At 39.6% G+C, this 24,022-nt stretch overlaps 1 protein-coding gene across 1 annotated transcript; it reads left to right on the top strand.

Moving 5' to 3' along the window:
- Positions 1-11,491: 11,491 nt before the first annotated feature.
- On the top strand, positions 11,492-12,873 carry LOC107792253 (guanylate kinase 2, chloroplastic/mitochondrial-like). Its single transcript, XM_016614446.2, has one exon. The coding sequence runs from the start codon at positions 11,761-11,763 to the stop codon at positions 12,664-12,666; it is 906 nt and encodes a 301-aa protein (XP_016469932.1). The 5' UTR covers positions 11,492-11,760; the 3' UTR covers positions 12,667-12,873.
- Positions 12,874-24,022: the final 11,149 nt, after the last annotated feature.

Genomic DNA, 24,022 nt, shown 5'->3' with positions numbered 1-24,022 from the left:
ACTACGGTGCACGCCCACATGTCCGTCACCTAGCATGTGTGTCACCTCAACACCAACCACAAAACACGTAGTTTAGGGATTTATACCCTCAGTATCAAGTTTAGAAGTGTTACTTACCTCAAACCGCGCAAACCTTTACTCCAACAAGCCTTTGCCTCATGAATCGGCCTCTGAACGACTCGAATCTAGCCACAAACAACTTAATACAATCAACACAAGCCATAAGAATCAATTCCATGCGATAAAACTAAGTTCTTTAACAAAAGTCAAAAATTCAACTCCGAGCCCACGTCTTGGAATCCAACAAAAATTACCAAATCCGAATACCCATTCAATAACGAGTCCAACAATATCAAAATCACCTAATTCCGACTTCAAATCATCACACAAATCCCCAAATTTTTACTCTTCAGTACATGGGTCAAACCCCCCCAAATTTCACCTCAAAAGCATCAAATCTATAGGGGGAAATCAATGGGTAATCAATATTAATAGATACAAACGACGAAAAGTTGCTTACTTCTTTAAATCTAGTGAAAACCCCTTCAAAAGCCGCCTCGGTCCGAGCTCCCGAAGTCCAAAAATGAGAAAATCCTCAAAACCCTCGATTTTTATATAGTCTGCCAGGCATCTCGCACTTGCGAGCCAAAAATTCTCTTATGAGGAATTGCATCTACGGTCAAAGTTCTGCACCTGTGGGACTCACTTAAGTCCCCGACTAATCGCACCTGCGGGACCGCTTCTTCGCAAACCATTCCGCTCTTGCGGGCCTGCCCTTCAAGCCCACCTTCCGCTTCTGCAACCTCTCTTTCGTATCTGCGACCTCGTAGTGTGGAAATCTTCCTCGCACTTATGCTCCCAGGCCTCCTCCCCAAAACTCGCTCCTGCAACACATCACCCGCACCAGCGGCCACCCCTTCCGCGGGTGCGATGACACCAGACATCAGCTGCTTCAGTAAGCCTCTAAGTCCAAATTTCAATCTGTTAACCATATGAAATTCACCCGAGGCCCCCGAGACCTCAACCGAACATACAAAAAAAATCCTAAAGCATCATACAAACTTAGTCGAGGCCTCAAGTTATATCAAACAACATCAAAAACACGAATCGGACTCCAATTCAAGCCTAATGAAATTAATGGATTTTCAACTTCTATAAACGATGCCGAACCTATCAAACCAACTCTGATTGACCTCAAATTTTGCACACAAGTCAAAAATGACACAACGAACCTATTCTAACTTCTGAAACTAAAACCCGAGCCCGGTAACTGCAAAGTCAACTCTCGGCCAAACTTCCCAACTCTTCAAACTTCAACTTTTCCAACTTTAGTCAATTCAAGCCAAAATCATCTGCGGACTTCCAAATCAATATCCGGACACACTCCTAAGTTTAAAATTATCATACGGAGCTATCAGAACCATCAAAACTCTATTCCAGAGTCATTTATATATAAGTCAACATCCGGTTAACTCTTCCAACTTAGGCTTCCAACCTTGGGACTAAGTATCCCAATTCATACCGAGACATCTCCGGAACCAAACCATTCACCCCGACAAGTCACATAACAACAAACGAGTATAGAATAAGTAATAAATAGGAGAACGAGGCTACAATACTCAAAACGACCGGCTGGGTCGTTACAGAACTTTTTGCCAAGTAATTGGAATTAACTTTGAATGCTAAACCATTATCTAAAGTCCATGTCTTCTCTCTTTTTCAGTTCTTTATCATACTTTTCCTTAAATTGCAATGCTAACTTCAAACTGCATCATTGTAGTTTACAACAATCTCCTCCAATGGAGATAGTTGTACACAAGGAATAAAATAATTCAAAGAACAATAATAGATTAGTTCAAGGGAATTCATCAAGGAAAATTAATCACACTCGTCTAAGGATGTATAGTTTTTGAAAGATGTTATACTAGAACAAATTCGGGATGTTGAAAAAATAAGAAACAATAGCTTGTATGTAAGAAACCATATTAAGAATAGTCGTCACAAAGTAAAAAGAAGACAGAATACAAAATGATTTTGCAATTCTAGCAAGAAAAAAGTGAATCGATGCATTGTTTATACACCAGATTTATATCACAAACTCCAGACCACCTAGATAAAGTTATCAAAAAAATTAATTACCTACAATTAGACCTCTTTATTACATCATCATTATATAACAATTACTCATCATAAAAGTCAAAAAATTCTCGATCTTTCTATAACAACTTTTTACCTACAACAACAACAACCATCTTTATAAGAATATACTTGTTTACCCTCAAAATCGGATAACAATTGAATTTGTAAGTGGTTTTAAGGATACGTGGATTAACTTGACACAAAATAAAAAATCAGATTACAATTGAAATAAATAATGATAAAGTAAATGCAAACCGCACGAATTGAACAGTTTCAGCCTTAGAAGATTAGTCACCCTCGAGCCAAATGCACTTTGATCGATATCAAGACAGAAGAATAATAACTTAAAGAGAATAATAATGTATTGCTTTGGAATACGTGTTATATTGTCCTCAATGAATTATCAGACCCTCATTTATATAGTAGAGGAGTCCTACTTTAGGTACAATTCTATAAAAGGTAACAATCCCTTAATTTGTTGATTGTCGGTGGTTCCTTATTGACACGTGCCGAGATTCCCACTGCAACATCTTACCGGTTATGGAAATTTTGGTCTTCTGTTGCTTATGCTAACTTTGTTTCTTCGAGCTCGTTAGGTGCTAGGGTCGACTCTAGGGTCTCGGACTCAATGTTCTCGAAGACAGGTGTTCTGACCCCGGGTTCTAGTCCGGTGTGACTTGGGGTCGATCTTCAGTCTTGCATTGACATGTTCCCAGCCTGTCCTTTCATGTCATAGGCGAACTCAATCTCAACCATATACAGATAGTACCCTCAATATTTTGAATAGTAGACAACGAGAAATGACATGAGCTTCCGATCCCATTCTTCGACACCACACGACAGAAACGACAAAACCGTCGAAACGTCTCGTCAGTCAAGTCTTGATGGCATTAAATGTTTGTCAGTTGCTGGTCGGTCATCCCTGGATGCGAACCATCATTGAAAATATATATATACCCCTTCTTTTGTTCATTCAAACTTTACATCCAAGCCTTTTGCCCTCGTGTCTAAGAAATTTCAATACTTCCAAAAACTTATATTCTGGTTACGTTGAGATCTTTTATAAAAACTTTCATTCGTCTTCATCTCAAACCATCAAGTGTACTCTTTTAACTTCTTCCTTTTCCTTGATTTTTCTCCATCTTTCAAAGAAATGGCGAAGACTTCAAAATTCGTCCCCCAAAAAGAAACTCCCTCTATCTCGCGGCCGGCTATCGAGGAAGTCGTCTCGTGTACTACTGTTGAGGAACCGATACTGGAACCTCGTCTGAAAATGTTCATCCCCGGGGGGTGCGAGGTTAATGCTGATTTTAAGGTCAAAAATCCATCCTCTGTACCAGCCCGGTGTGAGGAGATCTCGAGGTACATCTGCTCGATCACCGAGGATATTCTCTCCGAAGTAAAAAAGGATTGCAATTAGGTTGACAAACATGTTGTGACCTGACGAAGCCATCACCACCCACGTCGAGGGATTTTTAAGTATTTACACTTATCCCTTCACGCTGGGCCCCTTGGACCCGGTTATCATCAACTTTTCCAAAAGATACGAGGTAACCCTTGGTCAAATTCACCCTTCTTTTTGGAGGATCATAATCCTCCTCCGTTTATTTGTAAGCAAGATCGAAGGGTGCCCTTTCACTATCGACCACCTCATGCATTTATACAATCCCCGACTCTACATGGGGGGACTGATCAAGCTCGCCTGTCGGGCTAGTAAAGCCCCGTTCTCCAGTATCGATGAATATCGGGATCGAGGTTGGCTAGGCCATTTCGTCCGAGTGAGGACCTCAGACTTGATCCCGGCCGAGCACATGTCATTCCCTGAGAAGTGGAACATGTCACGTATGTATAATTTGGCTTCCAAAATTTGATTTATCGCTTTTCTCCTTTATTCTTATTGGTGTTCCATGGTGGTGCAGCTGTTGCTCGGGTCCCGAATGCAATTCCACGACTCAAGGAGTGGGCCGAGGGCATCGTACTACAAAGGCCTTATTCCGAGCATTCGTGGTGCGATCTTTCAAAAGGTTGATGGGAGTACCGTTCCCATGGTGAGATCCCTTTCATGAGTAAATAATACTTGAGTTTCTTTTTTCTTCATTAAGTTCTCACTTGTTTTACTTCTTTTTGCAGGTTTATCCCAGGACGTCACACTGAGGCCTCTATCCGGTGGCAAGAACCTCCTCGACGAGTCCCCTGTTTCGAGATAGGGTGGTGAGAAGAAAAGAAAGAGGGCACTGAGTTATCTGAGCTCGGAGAAGAAGAAACCAAGGCAAAGGAGAGGCAGGATGGACCGTCTGGCCTCAGAAAAAGAGACTACTCAGGCGCAACTTACTTCGGCTGAGTCCCAGCTTCGAGCGGCAAAGGAAACGATCAAGGTGTAGGCTAAAAAGGTTGAGAAGCTACAGTATCAGCTAACTGTAGCCGTCTCTGATCGAGGAAATCTTGCCAAGGAGCTGGAAATGGCCAAGTCGGTGGTCGTTGTTGTTAAAGCCGATGTCGACGAAATGGTGGCCCAATATAAGGCAGATGCCGAGGCGGCCCAGGTCTGAACAAAAGATATCGTCGAGCATGCGAGGCGGCAATCCTGAAGGGAGGCCATCGAGGAGATTCATGCTCGGGGTTTTGACTTGTCGGCCGAAATCGAGAGTGATAAGGGGCTCAAAGCCGAGGCCAAGAGGTTGGCTTATACCGAGGAGGACTTTGAGGGTTCGAGCGGATCCGATGGTGGAGGAGACTACTAAGACCCTGGCGACGAGGCGAGCTCTGGTGAAGACCACGCCGTTTAAGTGCCTTGTACATTTTTTGTATTTTTGTACTTTTGTACTTTTGTACTTTTTGTCAAAGCCATTTGGCCTTTGTAAAGACTGTATATATATAATATAAGGCTTGTTTTTCCCTTCGACAATCTCTGAGTTTTGTTATGTACTTTGCTTTATTATTTATATTTGCAAAGATCGAAATACCTTAGCATGAACTAGTTAGGTCATGCTCGAAGGTTTGAACAGTCCTTGCCTTTGACATTATTTTGTCTAAGGCATTGTGGGGGTTCGGTATGCCCAGAACTTTTCCCCAAGATACTTATAATTTTTTAGATTATAATTTGCCGAGGGTAGCCTTTAGAACCGGTTAAGAAATTTTTCAAGGACTTGTTGTTTATTACGGGTCACGGATGTCTCCGAGCCGTTTTAATATAGCCATACCCTTATTAGCTCGGGTGTTGCCCAATGGGATTGTCACCTCGAGTTATCCGGGCTTGCCTAAGATAACATTCCCCGAATGGGGATGTCCGTAGCTTTTAAGGTTCGGGCGTTGCCTAATAGGTCGTGTGCCCCCCGGCTCCCTTAGCCCGAGTCGTCTGAGTTTTTTTTTGGACGCAGTCCCCGATTGGGAGTGATCATTTGAACTTGGATAAAAGCGGCCCTTGGGTTCGATACCTATAGGGGATCGAATGTAGGAATTTCCTTAAGAGGAAAGAAAAAGGAAATTTTTTTAAGGTACAAGATATTTATCCGTAAGGTAGAGATTTCTTTTTATTCTTGTGCGTAATAGTTACACATGTGTACAAGCTTTGTGTTAGGGCTCGAGTAGTCTATGCGGGCACGGTTCATTTGACCGTTTGGCCATTACAATACATCATATCGATCGATCCGAGAGCATTCAATCATAAAGTTTCTTTCCTTGCTAAAATCATTATCCGAGTGTAATGCCCCCAGTTTTCGGGGCCGATCATAGAGAGGCCTCGAATACTATTGTTGTGATCTTCGATAACGGTTCGTAACCGACCTTCAATTCTAAGTTAGCACGATTTATTGTTGCCTCATTAAAAACCTTGTCAGAAAACCCATTTGGGACAAAACCGGTTCAAGGGAAAAAGAGTGCAACACGTGCTTTCAGGACTAAACGTTATGTAGTTCTTTGACGGTCGCCTGCAAGTGCTAGTTCAAAATGAAAATAAGTAAAAGGAATAAATGGGGTCGTACCTTAGCAGTAATATCGCTTCATGGCCTTGTCGTTTGATTCTTTGGTTGCATATCAGAACCTGAGACTTGGTTCTCCGACTTCGACCGGTATTAGAGCTTTGGCACAGTAAACCATTGAGAATGGGGTGGCCCCGGTACTGGACTTCGAAGTCATACGGTATGCCCATAAGACTTCGGGCAGGATTTCATTCCATTTTCCTTTGCCGTCAGTTAACCTCTTTTTGAGGTTCTGGAGTTTCATTTTGTTAGTCGATTCTGCTTGTCCATTCCCACTAGGGTGATAGGGTGTTGATAGGATCCTTTTGATCTTGTGGTCTTCGAGAAACACTCTTACTTTGCTGCCGATGAATTGTTTCCCGTTGTCGCACACGATCTCAGCCGACATTCCGAACTGGCATATGATGTGATCCCAAATGAAATCGATGACTTCTTTTTCTCTGACCTTCTCCTATGCCTGGGCTTCCACCCACTTAGAAAAATAGTCAGTCATAAATAATATAAATTGAGCCTTACCGGGTGTCCATGAAAGGGGGCCAACGATGTCCATTCCCCACTTCATGAATGGCCAAGGTGACAGAACCGAATACAGTAGCTCCCCGGGTTGATGAATCATCGAAGCATGTCTTTGACATTCATCACATTTTCGTACGAACTCCTTCGCATCTTTTTCCATATTGATCTAGTAGTAGCTGGCTCTGGTTACTTTTCAAACCAATGATTCGGCGCCTGAATGATTTCCACAGGTGCCTTCGTGGATTTTCCTCAAGACGTACTCGGTTTCTCCCGGTCCTAGACATATCGCGAGTGGACCATCGAATGTTCTTCTGAATAGTGTTCCGTCTTCGGACAGAGTAAATCGGGCTACCTTCATACGCAAGGCCCTCGATTCTTTCGGATTCGAGGGAAGTTTTCTGGCCTTAAGATATTCTACATATTTGTTTCTCCAGTCCCAAGTTAGTATCGTTGAGTTAATCTCGGCATGGCCTTCTTCCACTACCGATCTCATGAGTTGTACGACTGCCCCCCGAGTTAAACTTGTCGTCCTTGACCAATGATCCTAAGTTAGCAAGGGCATCGGCCTCACTGTTTTGATCCCGAGGTACATGTTGCAAAGTCCATTCTTTGAACCGATGTAATGTTACCTGCAACTTATCCAGGTACCGTTGCATTCGATCTTCTCTGACCTCGAACGTCCCATTAACTTGGTTCACCACAAGGAGGGAGTCGCACTTGGCTTCGATCACCTCTTCCCCCAAACTTTTGGCTAGTTCGTGACCTGCAATCATGGCCTCATATTCGGCCTCGTTGTTAGTCAATTTCACAGTCCTAATAGATTATCTAACTACATTGCCTGTTGGTGGCTTCAATACGATGCCAAGTCCGGACCCTTTAATTCGGCCACAAAGTCTGCCAAAATTTGAGATTTAATGGAGGTCTGAGGTCGATATTCAATATCGTACCCACTGATTTCCACGGCCCATTTGGCCAACCGGCCCAAGAGCTCGGGCTTATGCATAACATTCTTCAATGGGTAAGTAGTCACGACACATATGGGGTGACACTGGAAGTATGGTTTTAACTTTCTAGAGGCGCTTAGAAAAGTGAGCGCCCTCTTTTCTAGGTGAGGGTAGCTAGTTTCGGCCTCACCTAGGGTCCTGTTAACATAGTAAATTGAAAATTGCGTACCTTTCTCTTCTCGGACCAGGACTCCACTTACCGCTATCTCTGATACTGTCAAGTACAAGTATAGTTGTTTGTCTATCTTCGGCATGTGAAGCAGAGACAGGCTCGATAGATACTTCTTGAGTTCATCCACGGCCTGTTGGCACTCCGGGTCCATGAGAAGTTATTCTTCATTTTCAATAGTGAGAAGAATCGGTGGCTCTTGTCGGAGGACCTCGAGATGAATCGCCTCAGGCGGCTATGCATCCGGTTAATATTTGCACGGCCTTCACGTTGTTCACAACCGTGATATCTTCGACGGCTTTGATTTTGTCGGAATTGATCTCGATTCCCCGGTTAGATACCATGAATCTGAGAAATTTACCTGATCCAACTCCAAACGCGTATTTCTCCAGGTTCAACATCATATTTTATTTCTTCAATATGCTGAAAGTTTCCTGCAAATGTTTTAAATGGTCCTCTACTCGCAGGGACATAACTAACATAGCGTCAATGTAAACCTCCATTGAATTTCCTATTTGTTGCTCGAACATCCGGTTTACTAGGCGTTGGTAAGTGGCACCGGCAATTTTTAACCCGAATGGCATCACATTATAGCAGTATGCGCCGTATTTAGTGATGAAGGAGGTTTTTTCCTTTTCATCTGTATTTGGTTGTACCCGGAGTAGGCATCAAGAAAACCGAGGATCTCGTGGTCGGCAGTGGCATCGATCATGCGATCGATGTTGGGCAAAGGGAAGGAGTCCTTGGGACATGCCTCATTCAAATCCTTATAGTCTACACACATTCTTAATTTATTCCCTTTTTTAGGGACTACCACTACGTTCGCTAACCAATCCGGGTATTTAACCTCCAAAATAGACCCTATTTTAAGGAGTTTAGATACCTCGTCCTTGATGAAAGCATGTTTGACCTCGGACTGGGGTCTCCTCTTTTGCTTGACCGAATGGAACTTCGGGTCCAGGCTTAACTTGTGAGTGGTTATTTCCAGCGGGATCCCTGTTATATCAAGGTGGGACCGTGAGTGCCATGCTATTTACATACCTGGTTAGGATCCCTTTGGGTTGGATTGGATTGTAGATGTCTAGGCCACTTGGTGTCCTTAATACGTCCGATAGTTGATACAATGGCGGCAACATCAACGTTAAAGTTATATTTCGATAACGTCGGTGCTTCCTTAGGCTCGATAAGCATGCCGAAATCATTCTTGCCCATGAGTCCCCGATTACTTTGACCTCGATCACTCCTCCTTTCACTTCTTATGGGGTTTCTCCCGGATCCGTTACCTCTTCGATCTCCATTGTACGGTTGATAATGATCCCTACTTGATCTCGGTTCGCGATCAATGTCTCTCCTAGCTCTATCGACGGCTCTAACAGGATAAACGGACCCCAAAAGGGCCCTTAGTTGATCATCTTCGACTCTGATTTTTAATTGATACCGGTTATGCACGTCGGCCCAAGTAACAGCCAGATATTCTATCAAGTTTTGTTTCAACTGCTGTGAAGTCACCGAGCTCCGAACATTGAGTCCCTGGGTGAAAGCTTGAACGGCCCAATCATCCGCAACTGGGGGTAAGTCAATTCTTTCCATTTGGAATCGGGACACGAACTTTCTGAGCATTTCATTGTCCCTCTGTTTTACTTTGAAGAGGTCTGACTTCCTGGTCTCGACCTTGATAGCCTCGGCGTGTGCTTTCATGAAAGAATCTGCAAGCATAGCAAATGAGTCAATAGAATTAGGAGGTAAGTTGTAATACCATATCATAGCTCCTTTTGACAGGGTCTCTCCGAACTTCTTCAACAAGACAGACTCGATCTCATCAACCTCTAAATCATTCCCTTTGATGGCACTTGTGTAGGAGGTTACATGCTCATTTGGGTCGGTCGCTCCGTTGTACTTAGGAATCTCGGGCATACGGAACTTCTTAGGGATCAGCTTTGGAGCTGCGCTCAGAGGAAAAGGTTTTTCCACGAACTTCTTGGAATCCAGGCCTTTCAATATCGGCGGTGCTCTTGGGATTTGGTCGACCCTGAAATTATAGGTTTCCACCTTTTTGTCATTAGCTTTGATTTTCTTCTCCCATGATTCTACCCGCTTTGTCAGTTCTTCGAGCATCTTTATGATCTCGGAATTAGTCCCCGATTCATTTTCAGTCGACCTTTCAGTGACCGGTTCATCCCTGCTGGTGACTTCCCGGGGTGGATCGGGTTTGACTCTGCTCGGTACACGGCTTTGATTCTGTAACTGATCTATCGCCGCCTGTTGAGCCTGCAACATTTCGAAGATCACCCATAAATTGATCTCGTCTCCTCCAATGCTTTGTGTATTTTGAGTCGCTGATTGGGCTCCACCACAAATGCTATTCTCATGGTCGGTAGGCAGGTTTGTATTGATAGCCACATGTGAATTAGCGTCAATCAGGTCCGCGGCCGAAATTCTGATAAGATCAACAAGCGGTATCTCGTCACCGAACGCTACGTCGTTATTTTCACCATGATGACCAGACTCATTGTCAACATATGGGGGTGCTGATTGAGAGTTTGACATTTTGTGTTTTAACCTGAAATTAGAGACACTTTAAAGAACAAATGTAAAGTAGTGTGTGTTATGGAGATTTATATCAAATAACCACTATTATCCTTAGCCCCACAGTGGGCGCCAAACTGTTTACCCTCAAAATCGGATAACAATTGAATTTGTAAGTGATTTTAAGGATACGTGGATTAACTTGACACAAAATGATAAATCAGATTGCAATTGAAATAAATAATGATAAAGTAAATGCAAGCCACACGAATTGAACAGTTTCAGCCTTAGAAAGTTAGCCACCCTCGAGCCAAATGCACTTCGATCGATATCAAGACAGAAGAATAAGAACTTAAAGAGAATAATAATGTATTGCTTTGGAATGCGTGCTACAATGTCCTCAATGAATTATCAGACCCCCCCTTTATATACTAGAGGAGTCCTAGTGTAGGTACAATTCTATAAAAGGTAAAAATACCTTGATTTGCTGATTGCCGGTTCCTTACTGACACGCGCCGAGATTCTCCGCAACATCTGACAGGTTACGATTATTTCGGTCTTATGTTGCTAATGCTAACAATGTTTCTTCTAGCTCGTTCGGGGCTAGGGTTGACTCCGGGATCTCGGACTCAATGTTCTTGAAGGTAGGTGTTCTGATCCCGGGTTCTAGCCCGGTGTCTTCAGTCTTGCATTGTCATGTTCCAAGCCTGTCCTTTCATATTGTAGGCGAACTCGATCTCGACCGTATACAATATTCTTTGTAAATTACCCCTCCGTAACAGCCACATAAAATTTCTAAGATTACCAATAATAAAACCAGATATTTTTAAAATTTTAATGCACCACATATATTAAAGAATAATATGTTACTTTTATAATTAAAGATTCACTCAATTCCACTAACAAATATGCTTGTATATTTTTATTCTATTGATCAAAAGTTATTATCGTATACATATTTTTTTATTGGATAAAGTTTTCAATTAATTTATTAATAATGTATTAGTATTTTTTTTGGTAATTAAAAATTTTATTTATAACCAAGTAAATATTTATCCAAACTTTAGATCAGTTATCAACAACTGACATGAGTAAATTTTTCATTCTTTCGGTTATAAAACGCTAAGATTATATTTGAATAACTTTTTAAATAAAAATAGAAATAGAGACCTCAAAAAAGCTGAGAAAATCAGCAATCGCTTATCGCCCTGACCCGAAACAAGGCCGTTCAAAATTGCAAATAAGTGAGGAATTGGGAATTGGGATTTTGGATAAACCCTAGATTAGAAATCTCTTCTCCCAGCCAGTCAAAGATTCTCAAACTAATAGCCCGCATTAACAGTCCTTACTTCCGATTCTCTATTCATCTCCGTGAAATTCACGCTCCATTTTCCCAGCGTTTTTTCTCCTCTCATCCGATATAAACTCGATGCAATTTCGTAGGCTCTACACCTCTTTATCAAATTCTAGCCGCGATCCATTTCTCCTCTATCGAAATCTCAAAAACCCTTTTGCTGTTTTTGACCCTAACCCACAATTCCTCTCAACACCAAGAATCTTGAAAAAAAGGCCAATTCTTGTAACCAAACGTTTAGTGTCATCATTTCCTGCTATGGCGGATGCAAGAAGACCCGCCCATGTCCCTATACCACCCCCTGAAACTGCCGATAAGGCTGAATTGTATCGGGCCCTCGAGGCGGCGGTGGGGTCGCCGTTTAGTTCAGGTCCATTGGTACCCGACCCTCATCCTTTGATCATTGTGGTTAGTGGCCCGAGTGGGGTTGGTAAAGATGCGGTGATTAAAAGGCTTAGAGAAGTTAGGGAGAATATGCATTTTGTTGTTACTGCTACGAGCCGGGGTAAAAGGCCCGGTGAAGTTGATGGAAATGATTACTTTTTTGTGAGTAAAGAAGAGTTTATAACAATGATTGAGAGACATGAGTTGTTGGAGTATGCATTGGTGTACGGGGATTATAAGGGTATACCAAAACAGCAAATTAGGGATCAAATGGCTAAAGGATTGGATATAGTGTTGAGAGTTGATATACAAGGGGCAGCGACGTTGAAGAGGATTTTGGGTAAATCTGCGGTGTTTGTGTTTTTAGTGGCGGAGAGTGAAGATGCATTAGTGAAGAGGTTGATTGATAGGAAGACTGAGACTAAAGAGACTTTGCTTGTGAGAATTGCCACGGCTAGGGAGGAAGTGAAGCATATGGAGGAATTTGATTATGTGGTAGTGAATAGAGAAGGGGAGTTGGAGAATTCTGTTAAGTTGATGGAGTCTATTATTGATGCAGAGAAAGCTAAAGTCAGGCAAAGAACTGCGACGATTTAGAGATTGTCTCCCTTCGAGTCATTAATTTGTTTCTTTGATTAAGTTGAGCTAACGTTATTAAAGGTTTTTTTTGTTTCCTATTTCTTCTATGGAATTGTATAACTTTGTCTGGTTGTTGCATTTCCATAGGGGACCATTTCATGCATGGATAACAGATTCTCGATGCAAAGGTTTTCCTTAAGCAAAAATTGTTTAAGTTTGGTACGTGTGTTAATCCTTGTCTAGCTCATTTTTGGTTGAGGCAGAGGAAAGGTTACTTCCTGTCTTTGATCCAAGATATAGTTGTTTGTTATGGTTATCTTTGCATGCTCTTTTTTATTCATGCAACTAGTCTTTTTAATTTGATATTCGTTCATGAGAAACTGTTCTTTGGAGGTGGTGTAAGTTTTGTCCTGAAGGAGATAGGGAAAGAAACAAAGATATTGCTCTTCTTGATTGGCATAGAACAGCCCACATAAGTTTAGGCTCGACATGGATGGCACTCCATACCTAGTTTTCATCATACTACTTATGCAGTTTTATAACATTGCCTTATTTTTCTTTGGCATCATCAGCTTTTCCTATGATTACTGTACCTACTGTCTTACTGTGAACCGGAAACAAGGCGTTTAAGGTGCAGTTTGTTGCATTTAGATGTTACTTTTCTTTTGTCTTATTAAGCCTAGCATATTGCCGTCTTGATTGAGATGATGTATGAAAGAAAGGCAAGATATTTTTTTCTCATCTGCTTAAACCTTGGTGGTAGAGTTACCTGGTACATATGTTGTTGGTAGGTAGCTAGTATCCAATGGAATAGTCCAAGTGCATACAAGCTGGCCTGGACACCACAAAAGAAAAAGAAGAAAAGGCAAGTCGTGCATATGTTAATAATTTCGTCAGTTCACATCTCTGTTCCATTGCTCCATCTGGGCTCTGATGTAATTGTCATCAATATTCATTTTGAGTAGTATAGTATGATCTTACCAATTCCGTTAGCCTATCATTCATTATTCTGCATAAAGATAGAAGATGGTCCTCTTTCTTTGGCTGTTCATTTGAATCCTAAGGGGTCATTTGGTTACCGGGATTAGGATTATAGTCCTGTATTTATCACATGTTCGATTATGAATATTAGCTAATAGCCTAATACCAGTACAAATTTTATACTAAAATGGTGGTATTACTTATCCCATATAGGATGTGGGATAATAATCCCAGGATTATAATCCTGTGATTGTTAATCCCTAGATATCCCACTTTGCAATCAAACGACCCCTAACAATTCTATCAAAAGTTTAATCTGCTCTTTTCCTGCAATTGTTGGGAAGGAAAGATAATCTTATTCTCATGCTGTGTATTTATGAGACTCTCTTTCCATATTCTTGCCAGCTTGGGATGAAAAATAAGGCTAATTATCTCATTATTCCAGACACCATGGGAAGAGTTATAGTTGAATCATTTAGCACTAGAAAGAAAGATGGAGAATTAAGCTAGAGAATAATCAGGTTCAAAGAAAAATTATCTTTTTAACATAAGAAGTCTGATAATTCAAAAGAAGATCGATGTATCAGAAACAAAAATTCAAAAGGTTTTGGTCCCCTTTATGTATTAGTTGAAAAGAAAATCATAGAGTTCTGAAAATTTCACTACAGAACCCAATGGTGCTCTTTTCTCCTAGATCTGTTACTGAGTTTGGTGCCATTGGAGCTAAGTTCCAGAGAGTTTATATGAGCTATATGATCAGAAGAATTCTTGCTGATCTTATATAGTTGTTGAACAACGATCAAGTTGTTTCCGTGTGACTTATAGGTCACGGGTTCGAGCCGTAGAATCAGTCACTGATGCTTGCATCATGATAGGCTATCTACATCACACCCCTTTGGGGTGCGGCCTTTTCTCGGACTCCGCGTGAACACGAGATGCTTTGTGCATCGGGTTGCCCTCTTTTTTTCTTTTTTTTTTAAAATGTGTAAATTTATTGATATGCCATTCTTTACTCAACGTGTGCTATTGTTTCTTACTGTCTATGTTGCTAACTTGCTATGGCCCCTTGCTGCTACTATGATGTCATTATTTAGTAGAGTCATGCTTTGAGTGACATCAAACAAATGGTATATTCTCACGTTTTGCGTTTTGAAGATCAAATCAATGAAAAAGGTATATTATTGAATTTAAAAATCCATTCATTGTGTTGCCTTTTGTTAGCATAAAAGAAATTTTCAAATTCAAGCGGAGAAAAGCCTTTACCTTTTAATGATATTCACTTTTTCGAACAAGAATCGTATATAAAGAAGACTAATGGTAGCTTGTTTGACCAAGCTTAATCAGTTTATTTTAAATAATATTTTTTCAAAATTACTTTTCAAAAAATTACTTTCTTGAAAAGCAATTTGTGTTTGGCTAATTAATTTGAAAAATACTTTTGAGTAGCAATTAATATTTGACCAAGATTTTTAAAAGTGATTCTAAAAGTGTATTATTCTCAAAATGCTTTTCATAAAAGTGCTTTGGGAAAAAGCTACTTTTTTCTTCTTTTTTAAAAAAAAATTGCTATTGCTTCTATTCAAAATATTTTTCCTTTTAAAAGCTTGGTCAAATATTTTAAATTTGGAAAAAAATATTTTTTGCCAAAAAGAAGCTTAAAGGAGTTTTCATAATTTCATATTTTTTATCATAAATAATCGCTAACAAGAATTTGGTTCTTTTGAGAGATACGATCGGGAGGAGCTAATTGGTTTACTTTGTACCGCCCGGAGGTCATATAGATCGGAATCCGGAGCGATAAGAACGAAAGAAATTTCGAAGAAGCTCTTTTAAGAATATTTCTCGCACTTCTTTAATAAATTTTCCTACTTTATTATGTCGAGAGGTATACTACTGATTATCTATGAGAAAAAGGCTTTTAAGAATGAAAAAAATCTTATCTAAGCAGGCTATAAGATTAGTAGTGTTTGTTTTATAATCCAGAAGTTTGATATTTGATAAGGGGAAGCTTCGTCAGGAAGAAATGTCAACTGTGTGATAACTGATAAGGAATTATTATTTGCGTTGTTTAATACCAATGTAGGCAATGTAGCATGCCGAATAAATATTTTAGTTGTTAGCCATAATGCTTGGTAGGGGGGAAGCTTCTTTGTGGAAAAAAGTCAACTTTATACTTATTAATGTGTAAAAATATTAGCGACAAATCTAGAATTAGATGGTACTCTACATTTTGAAAGTTTTTGAGTGAATTCTAAATATACTTAATTTATACTAGTTATTCACACACACATACACGGATGTAGGGTACATGAACCGGGTTGGTTCGACTTTTATCAAAACCAGATCAAACTAACTATATCGGTTTGAATTGGTTCGGTTTTGTTGGGTTTTTCGTTTTTTCGCATTTTTTTATTAAATAAATATTATTTCAATCTTACTTGTTAAAGTTATGGATAAAGTTTTGATAAGTGGACATATGTTTACTAAAAAATGAAAAAATTGACGAACATATGGTTTATTAAACTATTCATATGAGAGAATATTTTTTAGTTAAAACATGATAGTTATTTCCTTAGTCGTCTAATAATAAATTTTTTTGATATATGCTTTCGAGGTAATTTAATAATTAAACATAAAAATTAATATGATATCAAAATAATAATATGTTCTTTTTAATTCTAAATTATTGAAATACCATTTCAAATTCGAAAAAAAAAATCTTTATATACCAATATGGAAGAACAAAGAGATGATTGAAACATTTCAATAACACTTGATAAAAAAGTGATGCAACCCACTATTTAAAATAAATAAAAATAAATGCACTTTATATTTTTATGAAATATTACCTCCCATGAGGGGATCCCAAATATTTCTAGATATTTTTTTTTATAGAAAGTTCTATATAAAGTCTTAAAAGTATATATAAAAATTATATATTTATATGTCGGTTTTGTTCGAACTTTTTTTACTCAACACCAAACCAAATTAAACCGGTTTGGTTTGACTTTTTGGTTTGGACGGTTTTCTGATTCGGTTTTAACATCCCACACAGGTTTCGAGCACGAAATTCTGAACCGTACTGGGAGCTGTTGCTTAAATTAGTGCCATGTTGAACATTGAGCTGTTAGCTATATAACTGCATCGATTTCTATAAATATATATTAATAAGCTCTCAAGCCAGTTTTGTTCTCTTGTATGTAATCAATTTTATGACTGACAAATGTTTTCTTTGAAATAAAATAATGAACAATGGCATTAAAATGCTAGTTACATGGATCCACATTTGGAAAGAGCTACACAAATTGGCCCTTTGATGAGAAATTATGAATAATCGCTGCTTACTCGTGCTTAATTTGGACCTATCAACCTCCTTCCACCTTCAATTAATTCTAGTTAGTTCTGACTTCTGATATGAACTATAAACTCATAATTAATTTTGCAATTATGCTAGATCAGCCTTGACATGTGGGACATGGTTTCATTGTTTCGGCAACTTCTAGTATTGAATAGTTTAATAACTAAAACATTATAGAAGAAACAATAGAGAAGTTTCCAGCGCAGTTACGTTTAGGGATGGAACTACAATATGAAGTTTATGGGTTGTGAACTTATCATGAAACACATACCTTATCTTAGCTACTGAGTTAGTATATTTAGTGAATTTTCTAATACAATACAACATCTGTTAAGTATCGAGATTTACAGAGAGATTGACAAAATGTAAACTAGGGTTCATAGGTTGAGAGAAGGTTCGAGAGAAAATATATATTTTTTATATTGAGAAATGTCAATCTGGTTACAAAAATGAGAGACTCCTCTTATAAATAGTGGGCCTGACCCGGTGGCCCAATTAATACAAAACAATGGACTCAATATAGACATGGACCTAAGTTACAAGAATGACCCAAATAGTTCAGCCTTTATCTAATATTCTAACAGCTCCCTCAAGTTGAAGGGTGATAAAACCCCCAACTTGCGAAGATGAAAATGATGAGCAGGTCCAGGAATGGCCTTGGTAAGAATATCAGCAACTTGAGCATCACTGGAGACATGACCCAAGCTGAGCAGCCCATCACCAATTTTGCCTCTGACGAAAAGACAGTCCAGCTCTATATACTTAGTCCGCTCATGAAATACTAGGTTGCGGGCAATGTGCAAGGTTGCCTGGTTGTCACAATACAAAGGGATGGGAGAAGAAGAAGGAAGACCAAAATCAGGCAATAACCTGGAAAGCCAAGTGACCTCAGTTGCAGCTTTACTCATGGCTCTGTACTCAGCTTCAGCAGAGGAGAGAGAGATCACAGGCTGCTTCTTGGATTTCCAGCTCACCAAACAATCACCAAGGAAAGCACAGAAACCAGTCACAGATCTTCTACTATCAGCACAAGAAGACCAATCAATATCACAGTATACCGTCAAGGAAAGATCAGGTGAATTACTGAAGAAAAGTCCAAAATCAGAAGTGCCCTTCAAATACCTCAACAAGTGTAAAGCAGCCTGCATATGGGGAACACAAGGAGTCTACAGGAACTGGCTGAGATGATGAACTGCAAAGCTAATATCAGGCCTTGTATGGATCAGGAAGTTCAACTTACCCACCAAGCACCTATACTCTTCAGGCTTGGGCAAAGGCTCACTAACAGAAGCCTTTAGTTTCTCATTAAGAGCAATGTAACGACCCGACTTGTCGTTTTAAGAATTTAAGCCCCGTCTGGCGGTATAAAGCACTGAGCGACTTCTTATTATATGTATTGACTTGCGTGCGTGATTGAATTCAGTTACCGGATGATTTGGAGTGATTTGGGACACTTGGTCCCCAAAACGGAAGTTTAAGTCTTAGGATTTTTACCGTAGTCAGAACTATGTGAAGATGACTCCGGAATGGAATTTTGATGATGTTAATAGCTCTATATGGTGATTATGGACTTAGGAGCGTGTTCGGAAAATTATTTGGAGGTCTGTAGAGGAATTTGGCTTAAAATGACGAAAGATGAATTTTTGGAAAGTTTGACCGGGGGGTTGACTTTTTGATATCGGAGCTGGAATCCGATTCTGGAAATTGGAATTGTTTTGTTATGTCAATTACGACTGGTGTGCAAAATTTGAAGTCATTCCAGATTGATTTGATGTGTTTCGGCACAAGGTATAGAAATTGAAATTTCAAAGTTCATTAGGCTTGAATTGGGGTATGATTCGTGGCTTTGATGTTGTTTGGTGTGATTTGAGGCCTCGAGCAGGTTCGTGTTATATATTGGGACTGGTTGGTACAATTGGACGGGGTCCCGAGGGCCTCCGGTTTGATTTTGGGTGGTTCCGGACCAAGTTTGGGTATTTTGATGTTGCTGGTTGCTGGTTCTGGTATTGTTTTTCGCGTTCGCGAGGAGCCTCTCGCGTTCACGAAGAAGGATTTTGTTGTTGGGACTTTGTTCTTCGCGTTCGTGAAGAGGTTCTCGCGTTCGCGAAGAAGAAAATTTTGTTGTTCATCGTCTGACTTTAGAGGCTCATATCTCGCAATATATAAGGAATTTGGAGATGATCCAAAAATGAAAGTTGTAGCCCTTTGTTTCTATACACTATAGGCTGTCCGGGAAGAGTTTGAAAATCTCTATTGCATAGGGCTGACTTTGGAAGCTTATATCTCGTAATCTATAAGGAATTGGGAGATGAGCAACAAATGAAAGTTATAGACCTTGGAGTCTAGTTTTCAGAAAATCAAACCATTCATCATTTGAAGTTTTGTACAAAAAGTTATGACTATTATACTAGAGGCTATCTAAGAAGAGTTTGAAAATGACTTTTGAAGAATTTGTTCATCGCGAACGCGAGGGGATGTCGCGAACGTGAAGAACAAACCCCTGGGCAGAAGAATGAAGTCCAAATTCGTGCCATTCTTCCATTTTTGGACCAAGGAAGCTCGGGTGAGGCGATTTTTCGAGAGTGTTTCAAGGAAAATATTTGGGTAAGAATTCCTAACTTGATTTTGGTTAAATTACATGAATCTATTATTGTTTTTATCACTAAATTAGTAAATTGGGTTGAAAAATTTAGAAAATCCTCTTGGTTTAAATTTAAGATTTGGAGGTCGATTTGTTATTGGAATTCGATAAAATTGGTATGGTTGAACTCGTATCAGAATGGGTGTTCGGATTTTATGAAAAATATGTCGGGTTCCGAGAGGCGGGTCCCACGTTGACTTTTGTTGACTTTTTGGAATAACATTTTAAGTCGACGTATTATTATCCGGAATTATTTTCCATGAATTTTAATGAAGTTATACAATTAATTTGGATAGATTTGAGCGTCCCGGAGGTCAATTCAAGCAAGAAGGCGATTTTGAAATATCGGCATAACTTCAAAGAGGTAAGTGTCTTGCTTAACCTCGAGTGGGGGAATTACCCCTTAGGCATCGAGTCTTATGTGCCATTTGTGAAATATGAAAAGCCGTGTACGGGAGGTGACGAGTACGTACTCGGCCTTATATGTGCAAATTTTATTGAATTAGAGTCTTGGGCATATTGTGTAGTAAATTGGTTAATTGTTGGCATTTATTTTGTCATCTGTTTGCCATGCTTCAATTCGCATTTATTGAATTTATTTTTATATGACGATTTGATGTGCATGTTACCTATATATTTATGTGAATTCCGTGAGTTTGATATTTGTGGGATTTAATTTTATTATGGAATTTTTCTCTGCAAATAATTAATTAAATGAATTTAAGAAGAGGTGTTAATATAATTATCTAAATTTGGATTAATGAAGGTGTGCCCTATGTTGATTATTTTTCTATATCTATTGATTGTTTTTGGGTGTTATATACATTGTGTGGAGCCTTGGACTATTTATTGTGAAATTAATTAATTTTGGTATATCTTTGGAATTTGGTTATGGCCATTCGGCAAATTGTGATATGAATTGATTTATTATATTGTCGTGTTAATTTTCCGTGTAAATTGTTATGTTGTGTGAGTTATTATTTTGGGGAGATAAGGGTGGCATTTCACCGTTGATATTATGTGGGTATAAGGGTAGCATTGCACTATTGTTGTGTTTGTTGGAATATTATATGGGCGGAGCGATAAGGGTGGCTATAAGAGCGATAAGGGTGGTTATAGGAGTGATAAGGGTGGCTATTGTCATGGACGATATGTGATGATGTGGGGTTGTGATATTGATAATTTTTATGTGATGTTGTGATTTTCTTATGTTTATTTTTATACATTGTGCAACTTGTCTTGTCGTTGGTAAATTGATAAAAATCTGATTTATGTTGAAACTGAGTGCCTTTGGCTATTGCCAGGCGGATTATAAAATAAAATATGGGCACGAGGTGCCGTGAGTAAATAATGAGAATATTTGGCACGTGAATTGTCCGTGCAGTTGTGATATGAAATGTGCACACGAGGTGCTGTGATAAAATGATAATGATAATTGGCACGTGAATTGTCCGTGCAGTTATGATATGAAGTGAGTGCACGAGGTGCCGGGAAAATATGATGATTTAATTATGGGCACGAGGTGCCGTGGAAATATGAAAATGGGTTGAGACCCGTGTTTACGAAAAATATAAAAATGGGCTGAGACCCGTATTTTTATGATTATGAAATGAGGTGTCAAATGGTGACTTTTTATTTGAAAGAATTATATTCAAAATATTTATTTGGAAGGATTTTTACTTAGAAAGTATAATAGGAAAGAATTGTAGTGGAAATATATTTATTTGAAGAAATTATATTTGAAAAGATTTATTGAAAGAATTATATTTGAAAAATAATTATTTGAGAAAATTATGTTTGAAAGAGAATTATTTGGAAGAATTATATGTGGAAGACATTTATTTGAAGGACTTGATTTAATTGGGAGTAATTGTACTTATTAATTATTGAGGGATATTAATGGTATTCTTGTTGTCTGCTGTGCATATCACTGGTTGTTTCATGTTGCCCTATTATTATTTGTTTCCTATTATTTTGTATATTATATTGCACAGGTTATTAGACTAGTGAGTGTCTTGACTGTACCTCGTCTCTACTCCATTGAGGTTAGTCTTGATACTTACTGGGTACCGACCATGGTGTACTCATACTACACTTCTGCACATTTTTGTGCAGAGCTAGGTATTGAAGATAACGGACTTGAGCAGAGTTAAAGCGGGATCGTAAGAATTCAAGGTAGAGCTGCTTGGTCGTCACAGTCCCTTGGAGTCTTTTCATTTCATTGTATTGTTAAATTGTAATCAAATAATATTGTATATTCGGTCCTCGTGATCATTCTATGTATTCAGTTAGAGTTTGTGACTCAGTACTACCAGTCTTGGGAGGTTGTAAATTGTAATTATTTCCGTTGTTAGTTTTTAAAAAATGGCTTCAAAAATATAATGGAAATTGGCTTACCTAGTCTTAGAGACTAGGTGCCATCACGACTCCTGTGGTGGGATTTTGGGTCTTGACAAGCTGGTATCAGAGCTCTAGGTTTATAGGTTCTATGAGTCACGAACGAGTCTAGTAGAGTCTTGCGGATCGGTACGGAGACGTCTGTACTTATCTTTGAGAGGCTACAAAACTGTTAGGAAATTTCCACTTCTTTCATTCCTGTCGTGCGGATTTGTTGATTGTAGAATTTGAGCCTTTGTATCTCTATTCTCTCACAGATGGTGAGGACACGTGCTACCGGGTTAGCTGAGCAGGCATCCGCACATACTGCTAGGGCTGCAAGAGGTCGGGGCCGAGGTAGAGGCCGAGGAAGGGCACGTGCTATGACTAGAGCACTTGTCAGAACAACAGTTGAGGAGCCACCAGTAACTCCAGTTGGGGGACAGGTACCAGAAGCACCTGTTGTTACCCCCGGACATCAGGAGACTTTAGCACATTTCCTGAGTATGTTCGGTACATTAACTCAGATGGGATTGATCTCTGTTACACCAAACATTCCGCAGATTGGGGGAGTAGCTCAGACTCCTACCACAACTCCAGAGTAGCAGGTTCACGTTGGACAGGTTCCGCGTGTAGTACCGGTATAACCTGTTATTACGGTTCGGCCTGAGGTCAGGCCCGAGACATCAGAAGAAGAACAAAAGAGACTTGAAATGTTTAAGAAATATAATCCACCAATTTTCAGTAGCATAGCTACAGAGGATGCCCAAGGATTTCTAGAAAATTGTCACCGTATTCTCCGCACCATGGGTATTGTGGAAGTGAGCGGAGTTTCCTTTACTACATTTCAACTGTCAGGCACAGTGTATCGGTGGTGGCAAATCTATGAAGAAGGTAAACCAGCCGATGCCACAACACCAACTTGGGCTCAATTTTCGGAAATATTCTTGAAAGAGTTTGTTCCCCAGACTCTCAGAGATGCGTGGCGCATAGAGTTTGAACGGTTGCATCAGGGCATTATGACAGTGTCAGAATATGCTATCAGGTTCAGTGAGTTAGCCCGTCATACACCTATGTTAGTTCCTACAATCAGAGAACGGGTCCGCAGATTCATTGAGGGGCTCGATTATGATATTAAAATATGCATGGCTAGAGAGTTGCAAAATGATGCTCCATTTCAACAAGTAGTGGAGATTGCAAGGAAGATTGAGGGTGTTTTAGGCGAGAAAAAGAAGTCTAAGGAGGCCAAAAGGTCTCGAAGATCTGGAGGGTTCAGTGGATTTTACTCTTCAGCTAGAACCCATTATAGCGGAGGCTCGAGCAGTCGGTCAGCTCAGTCTGCACATCAGATTACTCGGAGTGCTCTAGTTTATAGTGCACCACCGACACGAGATTCTTATAGTGCTTATTCCAGTTATCCGGCACAGACTCAGTACGAGCAGCCGTGACCTCATAGGGGTTGTTATGAGTGTGGTGATACTAGGCATATCATGAGAGATTGTCCCAGACTTGGGAGGGGTGGATTTTATCATAACACTCCAGCTACAAGCTTTATTCCAGTTAATACTCCACGTGTACAGTCAGTTATAGGTGGAGGACAGGCGGGTAGTGGGCGCCTAAGAGGTGGAGGCCCGACCCGTTGATATAATCACTATGATATTGGCTGAGGCCAATGCACCAGATAGTGTCGTTACAGGTACGATCCTGATTTTATTATAAAAGGATATTTTTCTTAATTTGATTCGGTTCTGAATATTGAGGTGAATCCTCCTATTATGCTCCACTTATGGGTGAGCTTCGTAAATTTGTGACCCACTTATATGTTTATCCCTGTTGGGAGATTTAAAGATGTGAACCCATGTCTGTCATTTTATTTTTGTACACCATTGAGGGCTATAAGTCCAAAAGTAAAATTTTATTATTCAATACAGTTGGTTTTGATGTGATTTCGGAATAATTGATTTTAATTTTTATAAATTATATGCCCTACCGGTATGAGTGTTAGTTATGTGTTATGA

This window comes from Nicotiana tabacum, chromosome 13, assembly GCF_000715075.1.
Source record: "Nicotiana tabacum cultivar K326 chromosome 13, ASM71507v2, whole genome shotgun sequence".
Classification (NCBI taxonomy): Eukaryota; Viridiplantae; Streptophyta; class Magnoliopsida; order Solanales; family Solanaceae; genus Nicotiana; species Nicotiana tabacum.
Note: the sequence above shows the minus strand (reverse complement) of the source record. Positions and strands in the feature narration are given on the sequence as shown.

Coding starts and splice junctions, on each gene's coding strand:
- LOC107792253 (XM_016614446.2), top strand. CDS start 11,761: ATGCAATTTCGTAGGCTCTACACCTCTTTATCAAATTCTAGCCGCGAT.